The sequence below is a fragment of the Juglans microcarpa x Juglans regia genome, chromosome 3D (genome assembly GCF_004785595.1).
Source record: "Juglans microcarpa x Juglans regia isolate MS1-56 chromosome 3D, Jm3101_v1.0, whole genome shotgun sequence".
Taxonomy (NCBI): domain Eukaryota; kingdom Viridiplantae; phylum Streptophyta; class Magnoliopsida; order Fagales; family Juglandaceae; genus Juglans; species Juglans microcarpa x Juglans regia.
In genome coordinates, this window is record NC_054598.1 from 1,800,373 (window position 1) to 1,814,952 (window position 14,580).

The following is a 14,580-nucleotide window of genomic DNA, read 5'->3' on the forward strand; positions in this document are numbered from 1 at the left end:
AGACATAATGACTAAACCTCTCTCAGCACCTCGATTTGCACAGCTTTGATCAAGCCTCACAATTGTTCCAGTGATGCTTGGCTCGCAAGGGGATATTAAGGCAGTCGAATTACCAAAAGACGTGTTAGAACAACCTTCCAGAAACAAGAAGAAGATTCAAGATGATTTGGATTGTAACCAACTTAGTGACGTGTCCCAATCATAAGGATTCTATTGTCCTCTGCTTTCTCTATATATTCATCACTGTACGCACTACTTTGGTGAGCAAGTTGTTAGAATATCTTTGTACTCTCTAAGAGAAACTTTCTCTCAGAAATATTATCAAACTTTTGGTGCTCATTATTCAATATGGAACAACAAGGCGGTCTTAATACGAAGGTGCTTTCTCTGTTTATGCATGCAGATGGATCTTAACTGATTCACCTTCAATAGAACATTGTAGATCTAGAGCCTGTTACAGTACAGCTAGCCATTTATTGACAAAACACTTGCTACTTGTAGGTTCTCCAACTATTACATCAATAAAAACGAGCTAACTGGAATGAGAATGAGCTATTTGATAATCCGTGCTATAGGAAGTAGTAAGAAAACCATCTATCAATCATGGCGAGACATTCCTTAGGCTTGTACTCTGGTGCAGTGTGACCCCCACCCTGCAGCACAAACCAAAATGACACTACATTTATATAAAAGTTTTGCTTGACTATGATATAGAGAACTATTTTGCCATCGCGTGGAGAATTCTTGCCTTTATAGTTGTGAATGTCAAACTGTACTTTTTCTCTGTATAGATCGTGACATAGCAGAAATAAAAATAAAAATTGTAATGCATGAGATGGTAGTAAAGTTAGAAAATGGAAAATCAAACGAAAACAAATGAGCAGGTCAGAAATGAAGATAGTCAGGGAAGTTCACCCTGCAATTTGACCATCGACAAACCAAGGTCTCCAGTTATCCTTTATAGACAAGTCCAGTGATTCTATCCATTCTTGTGTGCCCACATACGGGATCGTCAGGTCGTGATCGCCGCTACGCAAAGAGAAAAGCTTCTTCAAGTTAGGAGAGCTGAGACTGAAATTGACTTGTAGAAAGCCTAAAAAGAGATAGAGAAGTAAGAGATGTACATTTATTAGTACCCGTAAACCAGAGCTCGGAGGTCTTTCTTGGTGAGGTTCTGCTGGTAATCAATACTAGTTATGATATTATGTGCATATATTAGGCTCTTATTACATCTGTCCCAGTCTGTTATTGTTCCCTGATCCAACTCAAAAGTACTTAAATAACTGAAACTCTTCTGAACTCAAATCAGATGTGCACTATATGGAAGTGGTTGGAACATACGTCTCGGACGTGAAGAGCATTCCGCACCGTTTTATCATTTGCCCAAATGTAGGAGTACAGATAGTCATAGTTCTGGGGTAGAAGAAAGAAAAAAACAGGGTTGTACGATGTAAAATAGTGAAAATCTTGACAGACAATAACACCTGATCTTTCACGAAGAGTTGAAAATTCGTGTTTGAGAGAGAGATACCCGACACCATGGTCCAGGAACTTGAGGTGTTGAAGTGAGTATTTCAAAGAAATCGTCACCGAGTGGGCTCCAATTCCAAAGCTTATTTGGCTTTGGGGAGTATGCAGCGCACTTTGGTTCCAATATGTGGGGAGTATATATTTTGGCGATGCACTACGAATTCCGGCATCGGTAAATTACTATGCATTGCCCAATTAAACTTGAGGACATGATTAATGTAAATCAACCAAGAATTCTAACTGATCTCACTCACCTCATCAACTATTTGAAGATCTTCCATGCATTTTGTGTTGTTTGGATCTGGACGCATATATTCGCCTTTGCAGCTTGTTTTAGTCGACTATTATAAACACATGGATCGTATATTTACATACTTTACATTAATGAATTATTATTATAAGTATTATTATTATTTTTATTTTTTTGCAGCTAAAAGGTAGAATTAAATTACACGAGAGAGTATCAGTTCTGCAGAAGCACCATATTGGAATAGAATTTTGATGTAAAAAAAAAATGGAAAGAAATAAAGCGTACACCAAAATAAGGGGTTTATAAAGTCATTTAAAACAACTGTTAAGCTTTATCATTTACACGTCAAAATACAGGGGAAAGCATTACCTGATGAGAACATAAGTATTAGTAATAAAGAACAGTACTTCACCTGATAAAGTTTGTCGGATATAAGTGCTGTTCGGTGGGCAAATTTAATTCTTGAATTCAGGTCGAAAATCACATCCGTAAATGGGTTGCCCAGCACATAGCCCTGCGTCCCAATTTCAATTGAGTCCAACGAGAGAGAGAGAGAGTAATCATAATACAACAATTGAATCTAAAACTACGTACTTTGAGATTCATTGGTGGCCGATGCCCAATTTCGTTTCCTACAGCATAGTACGTCATAATACAAGAAATCATTTCACATGCAGCAAGTAACATAGAAGAAGAATAATGTCTCTTGCTGAATATTCTTGAGACGAATTTTTTCTAATAAGATCATATACATATGAAGACTCTATTAGTTCTCAGTAATAAATGTACCACGTAGTTCTCAGAATTCTTTCTAACAGCTTAAATTTTCTTGCTAAATTCGTTTCAAGTAATCCTTGCCCCTAGCCAGAAACAGAAACAAAATAAGGCAAAGAACAAAAGAATCAAAGCCTACCATTTGATATATCTTGAACAATGATGGGAATAGTGATGCCTGAATAAGAATCACCAGCAATATAGAGTGGGTTTGAGAGAAAGTTGGAATGAGTCACGAGCCACTGCACCATGATAAGTATACAAGATACAACTGCTATTTAGTTCATGACATGGGTTAGATATATACGATGTTATTGAGATAAATATATATATATATATATATATATATATTTACTTATGATCCTTTAATTGATCGAGTTCGCTTACCTTTCTCAGAAATTCATAAGTTTGTGCTGTAGATGATGTGTCACTACTGTTGTATAGTTCCCAACTTTTTGCATATGAAAATCCAGTGCCAACCGGCGCATCCAAAAATATTATGTTGGCAACCTAAAATTTTCATATATACTATCTTAGAATCATAAAATGTCCCAACTTTCGAAATGGCTATATGTGAAGTCTACACGTATTGTAAAATCTCATACTTTTGTCCATGAGTACGGATTCAACTCGAATGTTGGTTTATTCCCACTGGAATTTGCGTAGTTGAAAGACAAAGGACCTACACAAGAATGTCAATTATAGTCATTATGGCCGTTAATAAAAAATAAAAAATATTAAAGGTAACTGACGTTTAAAATTAAATTTAGATGAAAAAACACAAATTGGGAAATGTTTCTGGTACAACATTTATTGCTTCGTGTGAATATTTTTTTTATAACATTAAATTCTCGATAAATATTATAAGATTGCATTTCATGCTTTCTATTTATCTCACATTTTATGCGCTTAATTTAAGACAATAACTCAAGGAAAGATTTGAATCTTTTAAAGAGTTTTTAACTGAACTTTTAAAGCCTAAAGTGAGAGAGTGATAAACATACGAAGTGGGCCACATAATATTTAAAGTATTTAATCTTGTCAGTGCAATTCACTCGAATAGTTATAAATATTGTAGGACTCATTTTCTGGGTCTATTTCTTTCCCACTTTAGATCTTAGAGTTTGGTCAAGAACTCTAACAAATCTAAATCCCTCGAGGAGATTGATCTTGATCCTACAAAGTCTACTCAAACTATCAGTCAATATACAATCATCCTTTAAATTATCAATATATTTTGACAATCACCTCACATTATCAAAAGGTTGCAATGTGCCCTACATAAAAAAATTGTGACATAAATACCCTTGATAAATAAACCTAAAAAATATAAAAATACTTAAACGTATATCGGAAAAAAGTGAAAAAGAATAACAACATAAAAGTTAAAAATATTATTTTGGAAACTAAAAGTTTGAAAAAAGATAAAAATAGATAAAAACTTCGGTAAATATTTTTCAAAAATACTTTTTCACTTTGCATAGTCTTTTTCATTTTGCATTGGACCTGAAAAAATTAGAGACCAGACAAATCATCGACGGACAAAAATACATATGCTTAAGAGTGCAATTTCGGACCAGTCGGGTGACTAATGTCAATTTACACCAAACAAATCACAACCTGCCACATAGGAAATGTAGTAGATTATAACATGAGAAAACCTCCAGACCGATCGGAAGACATTCTTTACTTTACTCCAACCAATAAAATCTTAACATATATGAGACTTATACATTTTATAGTGTGGTCTACTTTATTGAATCATTTCTCTCCCATCTCCCAGCACCTCTCTCCCTAGAACGAATCCATCTCTCTTCTCTTTTGACAATATCTTCTAAAGCTCTTCCACTAAAGTTCAAACAGCAGCAATGCCCCCTTCTACTTTTCTCAAGCTAATCATTTCTTGATTTGGATTTGGTAAACTAGAAAAGATTTATGTTTATTGCTAAACGACTTATATTAGTCTATAGTTTTTTGATTAATCAAATGCAACCAGTTACATTTTTAACAAAGAAATATCAAGCATGTAAGTGGCTCAACCAGTAAAAGAAAAAATGTATACTCAAGATTGAATCAAGAACAGAGAAATATCAGATTAAATACAAAATTTCTCTCTATACAGAGCACTCAAAATCTTTCTCACTCAACCCATTAGAAAAACAAGAAACAAAAAAAAATATATATATAATAGAACAAAACAGAAATGTCTCTCTCTTTGGACTGTGCATCATCAAATGCCTCTGTGAAAACAGGAGTATTGAGGGCTTGAGAGAGAGAGAGAGCGCAACAATCGAAGGGGAGAGAGAGAGAGAGAAGGGTTTCGAGAGAGAGAAAAATTTAGAGAGAGAGCGACGGCGGAGGGAGAGGGGGGAAGAAATGATAGAAATTAAAAATATTTAATCAGCTGCATACGGGTGTATTGACTATTTTATTGCAACCCATATGTGGAAGCCCCTCGTTTGCGGGAGTAAAAGTAGATATTACACCTGACTAGCTGGTAGCATCTCCCTTATAACATAGACTCGTACACAAGTAATTATTATTTTTTTTTTACAATTCTGATTTACCCCCACCCTCCATCGCTTTCTCTCCCTCCCTCCCTCCCCCCACCCGGTGGCTTGCTCTCCCCTTCAACAAATCTGTGATTGTTGCTCCCCTCAAGGACTGAGAGAGCTATGGGAAGATTCGAAATCCATGGGGGCTAGAGTTGGGGTTTTCATGTATCCCAGCAATCCATGAGCTCTCAAGTTGTGTACAATGCCAGATTGAGTAAATGATTGAGTTATGTAGTTACTTCTTTTTATCAGCTAAATTTATGTCATATTTTGAAGCCAAATCGTTTTTGTTTATTAAAGTTGGTGGATGGAATATTGTTTGAATTTTCTAGATTTGTAAAGAAGTAATTGACACATGTTTGTTTCTTGATTTAAGTATTCAAAGTTCAGACTATCAGTATTTCATAGAAATGGATATTGAGCAATATTGGGTGTAGGTTTTTTTTTTTTTTTTTTTTTTAAAAAGGACGAAAATAGCAGCTGCTTTGAGGAGAGAGAGGGACGAAAATACTAAGGAGAGAGAGAAGAAGGGAGAAAAGAAGAAAACCATTGATGATGAATCTATTGTTGTATCTACTGCTCCTCCGCCAAATGCTCTATTGCATATGCACTGTAGATCTGTTCCAACAAAAGGTTGGTTCGTAGAGAAAGAAGACGAGGAGGAGGAAGATGAAAATAAAGATGAAGAATGTACTAAAAAGAGAGAAGGGAAAATGAAAAAGGGGAGGAGGTTTAACTGGATGCACATCCACCATAAATATAATAAGTATACTATGTGTTGGATTTCTACTGGTAGGTGTAAATGAGAAACACAGACCGTTTTGAAGGTTTTCCTATGTTTAAGAATGGTGTCATCTTCTTTCTTTGAAATTTATGTTGCAATCAAAATCATTTTTCATTGAACTTGGTTTTGACATAACTTTCTTTCTGCACGTGCTAGTTTGACCTTTGTTGGGATATCATCATCATTAATCATCATGACAGACACGAGCATTTAATTTGCTCCCAATTAAAAGTCTCCCATCTAACAATCTTTCATAGATAGCAGGACCCGAGAGTCAACTACCAACCACGTCGGCGGGTTGGATCCTCCTAGATCAGACTAATGTTTTACCGCTTTGAAAAATTAATTAATAAACATATAAAAGAAAACGAAAAGTTTAGAAAATTGGTGATGGAGATCAGCGCCGAGAAGGATGCGAAGATCAAATACAGCATACCAATTTCATATATGAGGCCAGAAAGACCAGAACAACCGGGACCACCGGTGAGCCAGAGCACCAGAAGATCATCCTTAGGACTCCTTTCAGACTCGATGAAGTAGTAAAATAGCTGCACCTCGTCTAACTCTCCAACGCCAATGTACCTTTAAAATTCGTTGCATATAAATAATTAAACTAAAACCAGAAGAAGTAATACTAGTACGTACACATGATTTAACAATTATATATTCCATGCTAATAATTAATGACATAATTTATAATAAATGCGTGCATGTATGTGTACACACTGACCCAGTTTCGAGTTTGAAGGGAAGCTTGCCGGGGAAACCTGGAAGAGTGTCGATGATGGACTGCGACTCAACCGAGTTGGAGATCAAGAGCAATATATGAACAAGTACTACTACAGACGGCCACCACATTGTGAGATTACTACTACTACTACTGTAGCTGCTGCTTGAATTGAATAGGTTTTTGGGTCTCTGGCCTGGCACGCTGGTCTTCATCTTGGCCGTTTGTAATGTGTGCTTTGTGGTAAATACGCAGAAAGCAAGGAGCTCTTTCGAGTTGCTAGTTTGCTGATGATATTTTTCCGGAGAGAAATAGTATCACGTGGGTACAAGGTTTTATTGGTAGCTAGGCCTAAGTTGTTCATACCAATAAAATAGTATCACGTGGGTAAGATTCGTGAAAAGTAGATTTTAGCTATATATATTGGGACATTAAACGGATGAATTAAATCACTGTTTCCATATGAGAATATATCTTTTGAAAGAGAGAATTTCAAAATTTGAGTAGCATGATAATTAAATAAATCCGCAGGAAAGGGGTCAACTTAATTATGCAGATAACAATGGGTGTTTATTAAAAGAGATAATTTCCCGTTTGCTAAAATCATTTCAGAACAAGTATACATGAATTAATTTGCACCTATTACGTACAAAGAGACACGAGTGTTGGAACCTTGTCCAACGTTTATCATTTTTGTTACAAAAACTCTATTTGCACACGGGCCTCCACGTACACAGGCCTCCACGTGGATAAATAAAACACTGTTTCATATGCAAGCTCTTGTCACATGCAAGCAAATTCCCTTCCCTTGGACACAGACACAAAGCAAGCTCTTTTGCTTTCCCGTGTACCACCTTGCCATCGTCTTTCCCAATTTTTGGAAGTCCAGAACCCTAACCCACGAAAAGCTTCATTTTGACGAATGTGAAGGGTGAACCTACTTCCCACAGGTCACGAAAATTACAACTATGTGTCACACAATATCGACACTCCTCCAGGGAGTAAGCGGGCAAGGGAGGTTAAAGCCCAGCACTTGACTGCAGCAAAGTTTTCATCTCGACGGCTACGATGTTTGTTTATTATTTGAAGCTAAATGTGGGTTTCTTTTTATTGTGTGTAATATAATACGAGAGAAGATTAATAATAAGAAAAAAAAAAAAAAAAACAAGGTTTGTATTATTTGCTTTTGCTCATTGTGCCTGGTTCGGGCGAAGCGTGGTTGTGCTACACATCCCCATAGCATCGCAGAGAGGGTGAGACTGATTACTTTGTTACTGCATCATTGGATGTTATCGAGAAAGAAATTTAAGTGTTTATGTTTAGTCCTAAATAAAGTTTATTTTACCTCTCCCTTCTCTTTTGGCTTAGGTTCGAAGAACACGAATAAGTGATGAGTTTGGCGCTAGATGATGAGATGGGTTTCTCAAATCGAGTTATTTTTTTTAATTCATCTATTAAAATAATAATATAAAAGTAACGTGCCTAATGCCACGTCACACAATTCCGCAACAGGTACCCAACGCCAGAGACTTATCTAATTGACTAATCAAATGTCGCTTTATAAAAATATTTAATGATGCTTATTTGTGATTTTCGAGTGAGTTCGAACTTAATTCGCTTAATCAGTATTTAATATTATATTTATCTCTTTCAGAATTCGATTAAGAATTTAAAGGATGGAAATTTCAGATTTTTTTTATGTGAAAAAATCATTAAACTAACTTAATTTAGCTAGCTTTGTCTGTATAACGGAGCATTTTTCATGCATGCTGATTTTCTTTTGATAAACAAAGAGAACGTAAACATACTTGCATGCTTATTCAGCTAAAGAAAGAATAGAAAGTCCAAAAATACGAACAGAAAACATTTATAAGTTGGAAGTGAAATATCACTACAACAAAATCAGTTTATTACGGCGGAAACTATATTGGCAGTCACAAAAAAAGCCAACGTAGATTGCATACAATGGCGGCTTTTCTAGCTGTCAAGGTCTGGCTCATTTCCTGATACCTAGCTTTACGGCCATCCGGACACCTTGGTTCTCCACCCACATGATACAAATAAGCAAGCAATTTCCTAGGCCTTTCAAAGCAAGCTTGATCCTAGAACAAAATAATTTAACACTAAACTATGTTATTCACTTCGATTATTCGAAATATTTCTCCAGTCTAGAATAGGGATCTCCCAAATGTCTTTCCGCCTTTCACAATCAATTAGATTGGGTAACGAGCAAAGAACCTATCGACCATGGCAAGGCTTTCCTTGTGCTTGTATTCTGGAGCAGTGTGACCTGCACCCTGTTTATACATATGTAGTGGAAGATTGATTAATTGTAATTTCTTCATAATCATGACAGCATTCTAATAAATAAGGATGAGAATTAAAACATTCCCTTACCTTTAGAGTCACATATGTCAACCTGTAGTGATCATTCATGAACTTTACTTGGTATCTGCAAAAGAGTAGAACTATGTGAGATATGACACCTGCTAATGTTAAAGAACCAAGGTGAATCCTAGAAGTACTCACCCTGCAATTTGACCCTCGACGAACCATGGACGCCATTCATCAAAAACAGGCACCCCAAGAGATTTTATCCACGCAAGTGTAGCAATATAAGGAACAGAAATGTCATGATCGCCACTGCAAGGAGAAGTGCACTGTGAAAAATCGGAATTTTTTGGCACAGGCCACTTAAAAGAGTAGCCTATGTGATCGGTATCTTGAATCATGCTAGTTTATATTATACACGACCTCTGCAGCCCATTGCTGTTATATATATATGATTCATTTAGCTATTCTAATCATTGGAGTAAGCCAAACTGGTAAGATAAAACTAAAGTTGGACAAATTCTGTGGCAGAGTAATGTCTGAATTCATCTATGTTAATAGGGAACCAATTGCAGCATTGCTTATAGTAGAGTGACTTCAGCATATTAAGTTTGGTTCTTAGTCAATCCTGATAGCCGGAAACAAATTGTTACAAGAGGACAAGAACCTGTATATCAGAGCTCGGAGACCCGTTTCTGTGAGATTCTTCTGATATGCAACTGTACTTTTGACATCTTCTGTGTAAGTCGAAAAATTTCTGGGGCACCTTTTCCATGATTCGACGGTTCCCTGATAGTAAACATTAAATCATATTTAGTCATAATTTCTTCCATTCAAGTTGATCAAACCACACTTACAATTGGCATACATTTCGAACATGAAGAGCTTCTTGGACCCTTTCATCATTCAACCACTTATAAGCCAGCACGTACGTAAAGCCCTATATATAGAGAATAAATCAATCAAATTCCTCAATTCTTCTACTTTTTTTGGGGGATGCAAGTAAGTGTGTAATATTGAATCAGAAAGCCAACATCTCAAGGCAGCAATACCAGCAGAAATTGTTGTACATTTCAAAAGCATATGATGTAGCAAATGTTTACAAACTCATTTAACTAGAGAGAGGCCAGTAGGTTTACCCGACACTGCAGTTCAGGAAGTGTAGATTGAGAGAGAAGGTAATTCATGGTTCTGTCTTCCTGAGCTCTCAAATCCCACTCTAGCTCCTTTGGTTTTCCAGATGAAAAAGCACATTGAGGTTCCAGAATTTGACACAGGTTTATTTGTAGAAGACACTGCAAAATTGAATAGAATGCAAATTTGTAGTGCCCTGTAGATCTTAGAAGTGACATCCATCAACCAAAACAGAAGGTAGTAAGGCCACTGACCTCCTTAATTGCTTGAAGAGCGGTAACACAAAGTGTGTTGTTACTATCTACATTTACATAATCCTCGGAACAGTATAATTTGGCATCCTGGAAAAGCACAAGCATTCGAAATCTCGAGTAAGAAGATTTTGATAAAAGAAAGAATGCAAATACTTAATCCTTGTTTGATGACATGAATATGACAATGACAATGCCAAAAAAAGCAAAACGCTAGAAACCTAACCGGCATTTGCAAGCCTAATATCTATATATGTCAAATCACCTTATAGAGTTCATCTGATATGAGGTTCACCCTGTGCACATATGGAATCCTAAAGTTCACATCAGTAAAAGAATCGGTCACTGGGTTTCCGAGCAAGTATCCCTGTTTCAATTCAAAACGAATCAAATGCTTCTTCTGTGATTGGCAATAACATAAAATGTGAGAATTTTATATGATTAATTAGATTAAGTACTTGAAGTTCCATTTCTGGCCTCAGCCCTGCTTCCAAACCTGTATCATATTATAAACCAAAGTATAAGCTTATGATCAGAGATAATGAAATAAGAGTGATTTTATTCTCAAGCTGATGGTGTATAAAACACACTATTCACATGACTTAAATGGTAAGATTTGATTTGTAAGATTCAAATTTTACAATTTGAAGTTGGATTGAGAAACTATCTCAACTCATATCATCTCATCATTATAACTTTCTCAAATTCTCACACAAAATACAATAAACAATTCAACTTTTTCAAATCTCAAAACAATAATAATATTAAAAAATAATATTCTAACTATTTTATTCAACTTTTAACTTTTATCTAAAATCTTCTCATTTCATCTCATTATCCAAACGAGGACCAAATTAAATTATATTACATAAGCAGTGTATGGTGTAGAAGCCTTAGAATAGCAGTACTCATGAAATAATTACTAGTGTTTGTCTCTAAAAACAAATATATATATATATATATATATATATATATATTTCCAGTGAACTTGTTCTAGCTAATACCTTCTAGTATATTTTGAACGAGAAGAGGAACAATAATGCCAGAATATGAATCACCACCAATGTAGAGTTGATTTCCAAGAAAATTTGGGTGCTTAAGTAACCACTGTCAACAATCACGTTTATAAAAAGAAAAATTAATTAATTTACAAATAGATCAGCATTTAAAAAAGTATAATATATTATTCTACCCTCACCTTCCTCAAAAATGTGTAGGTGTGTGCTGCTGATTTTGTGTCCGAGGTGTAATAACCAGAGGAGGTTGTTGAATATGAAAATCCAGCTCCAGCTGGTGCATCAATAAATATAATGTTGGCCACCTGTTACCATAACATTAATTAATAATTGATTGATTAATTTTGGTGATCTCAACCAATAAAATTAGTAAGAACTGCATTACTAATTGAGCAGAAACCGAATGATCAATCTGAAATTAAGCACCTTGGTCCATGAGTATTTGCTCTCTAGGACAGTTGGTAAAGTCCCATTGTAATTTGCATAATCGAAAGTTAATGGACCTGCACCAAGATTCCATGAGTATTTCCTTTTTTAAAATTAAAAAAAAAAAGTGTATATAGTAATTTGAAAGAGTATAATTTGTCATAAAAAGTGAGTTTTTCGTATAGATGACAAGTGTGCCCACCCACCTTTTTTCTTTTTTCAAAAGAAAAAAAAAAAAAAAAAGACAAGTTTACAGCACTGGCATTTGGCTAAATTTATTTTGAAGAATGTCCACTAAATTTCTACTACATTAAATTAGCTAAACACAATTTATTTAGAAGATGACATGCAGTAACTTCATCTCTAGAGTCATATATGAAGGGAACTGTAGCATCTTCATTCTAATATTTTATTATTTCATGTGTTTTCCTTTTCCTTCTCTCTAGTGTAACTTCATCTCTAGAATTACGATACATTTTCTTATTGTTAATTATATTTTTATAAAATAATATTAATAATCTTTCTTTTAATATTTTTTAAAATATAAAAATAACTAAGAAATTATTTTTTGCATCTATCTCTAATCATGCAAAAATTATAATAATATGAGAAAATATTAATAAACTTTTTATTAATTATTTATAAAGTACAAAATACTGCAATAATCTTATCTTATAACAAATTATAATATAAGTAATGTTCATCTATATAATTTAATTAAAGAAATATTAATAATAAAAATAATAATATTTTACTATTATAGAGATAGTGATGAGATTTCAAGTTTTGAGTATTGGTTAAAAGTAAAAAAATTACATATTAATCAAATTTAAAGATTGGGTTGAATAATCCAACGCAAAGGCTCTTATAGGACTTGCGCGGTTAGAAATCATTTTAAAATTTTAAAACAATCTTTTATAATTTTCAACGTGGATCCAGCGTTTCAAGAATGAGAGAACTGACCGATTTCAAAAGCAAGTGCAGAGAAGCCAGAACAACCAGGGCCTCCAGTGAGCCAGAGAACAAGAGGATCTTCAACCGGACTCCTCTCCGACTCGATGAAATAGTAGAATAGCTGCACCTCATCGACTTCCCCAACTCCAATGTATCTATTACCAAAACACAAAGACATAATTTAAAAAGGACGAAAAAAAGATCAGTTGGGGAAGCAAATATACTGAAAAAAAATATGGTACCCGGTTTCAAGTGTGAAGGGTAGCTTGCCGGAAAATCCCGGAAGATATTCAACGAGCGATTGAGAGGCGGCAATGGCAGAGAAAGCTGAGAGTATGAGAAGTGCAGTGAAGCGTAGATTGTGCATTAATCTACTAGTTGATGAATTCAACAAAACCGCTCTCTTTGGGCACATCATGTTTGATTCCCAATAATGCATTTATGTTCAAGTATGGAAATAACAAGGAATAAATAAGATATACATACGTGAATTAGGCACGTGTAATGACCCAAAGATGCACGAGAGTTAGTTGGCATGTTGGTGTATCTGGTGTTCTTCACTTGTCTTGTACCTCCTCCTACTTACTGAACTTTCAAGGGAATACAGTAGCGATTGAATATGGCTTTTTAGCTAGCTGTGGGGTAATTCATCCAACTTTCTTTATCAACACCAAACCCACCCCCCCCCCCCCCCCCAATAGTCTTCCAAATTATTGTCAGAATCATTTCCAGCAGCCAGCGCCAAAGCTGAAAGTCAAACCTTCCAGTTCCAGGCTTCCTCGCTTGATACCTGGATGTTGGAACCCGGATCCGGATATAGTTGGAATTAAAACAACCCGAATCCAAATTTGAGGGACCGGTATAAAGTTAGCGGAGTTCAAGTTATTTTGAATTCCCGCTCCACCCTTGATGGGACTGTAACGAAAGGTTAGAGCTATTGAATTTAATTTGAAAAGTGTTTTGTGTATCATTTAATTTAGGCCCATCACCCCCCGAGGTTTCTATCCATGAACAATCTTCAAAGCTACATATGTTATCGTGAGATATTGCATTAAATTAAAGCCATGTGAGTTTTCTGTCATGGGAGATTTCTATCCGAACTCCAAGTACCAACTTTTCCACCCTCGAATGGTTTTTCAGATATATTGAAACTATTAAGGACGACATATATAAGTGATGCGTTTCAGCAATTTTTGAGAAGATGGTATTTTTTGTGCCAGCAAAACTAATTAAATTCACACTCTCAAAAGTTGCTTAATTAATTTTTACCTTAGCTAGTGTATTTCACCAATCTCTTGTCACGCTTGAAATATCCACTCTCAAAACAAGTTGTTTAGATTAAAAGAGTATGATATATATTATATAGATAAATCTTTTAGTCACGAAAAGTAAAAATTCATAAAAGGAAACTCATAAAGTAATATGATTTGAGGTGCTATATATTATATTATAAAATTATTTTTATTATAAAGTAAATATATAATGTATTATATAAAATTATTTTAATTTATAGATTTATTTTTATAAAATCTCTTCTCAACTGTAACATTTCTCTATTATATAATATATGTTATTTTATTGGTTCTTGACTCGGATTCTTCTTAAGGAAGAAAAACTGTTGGCTTTACACTTGAGGCTTGAGCTACCAATCAAGAGCGTTGTTGTGAACTTCTGTTAGCATCTATATATAGATGCGTGTACGTGGTAGCGTAATTGAATGTTTAAACACTTTTGAATTTTGTTTCAAATTAGCTAGATGGCTTTGTCTTCATCTTAACACTTTTGTTCCAAAAATTCCAATTGTTAAGTCAACGCATTAAAAACGTGTTGTTGATTAATGCTAGGTCT

At 34.9% G+C, this 14,580-nt stretch overlaps 2 protein-coding genes across 2 annotated transcripts; both read right to left on the minus strand.

The window, feature by feature from the left end:
• Nucleotides 1-349: 349 nt before the first annotated feature.
• Nucleotides 350-7,006, minus strand: LOC121254613 (serine carboxypeptidase-like 2). The gene is made up of 14 exons (XM_041154733.1): nt 6,624-7,006; nt 6,330-6,475; nt 3,160-3,236; nt 2,942-3,064; nt 2,694-2,796; nt 2,375-2,412; nt 2,193-2,294; nt 1,785-1,871; nt 1,532-1,684; nt 1,342-1,413; nt 1,137-1,255; nt 917-1,029; nt 749-804; nt 350-653 (listed from the first exon to the last, which is right to left on the minus strand). Exons 1-14 carry the CDS (start codon nt 6,833-6,835, stop codon nt 570-572), a joined length of 1,485 nt encoding a protein of 494 aa, XP_041010667.1. The 5' UTR covers nt 6,836-7,006; the 3' UTR covers nt 350-569.
• A 1,463-nt stretch (nt 7,007-8,469) lies between these two features.
• On the minus strand, nt 8,470-13,193 carry LOC121254605 (serine carboxypeptidase-like 13). Its single transcript, XM_041154722.1, has 15 exons — nt 12,975-13,193; nt 12,742-12,887; nt 11,779-11,855; nt 11,535-11,657; nt 11,341-11,443; nt 10,795-10,832; nt 10,602-10,703; nt 10,340-10,426; nt 10,091-10,246; nt 9,820-9,891; nt 9,619-9,740; nt 9,150-9,263; nt 9,018-9,072; nt 8,631-8,917; nt 8,470-8,597 (listed from the first exon to the last, which is right to left on the minus strand). Exons 1-14 carry the CDS (start codon nt 13,169-13,171, stop codon nt 8,834-8,836), a joined length of 1,476 nt encoding a protein of 491 aa, XP_041010656.1. The 5' UTR covers nt 13,172-13,193; the 3' UTR covers nt 8,470-8,597; nt 8,631-8,833.
• Nucleotides 13,194-14,580: the final 1,387 nt, after the last annotated feature.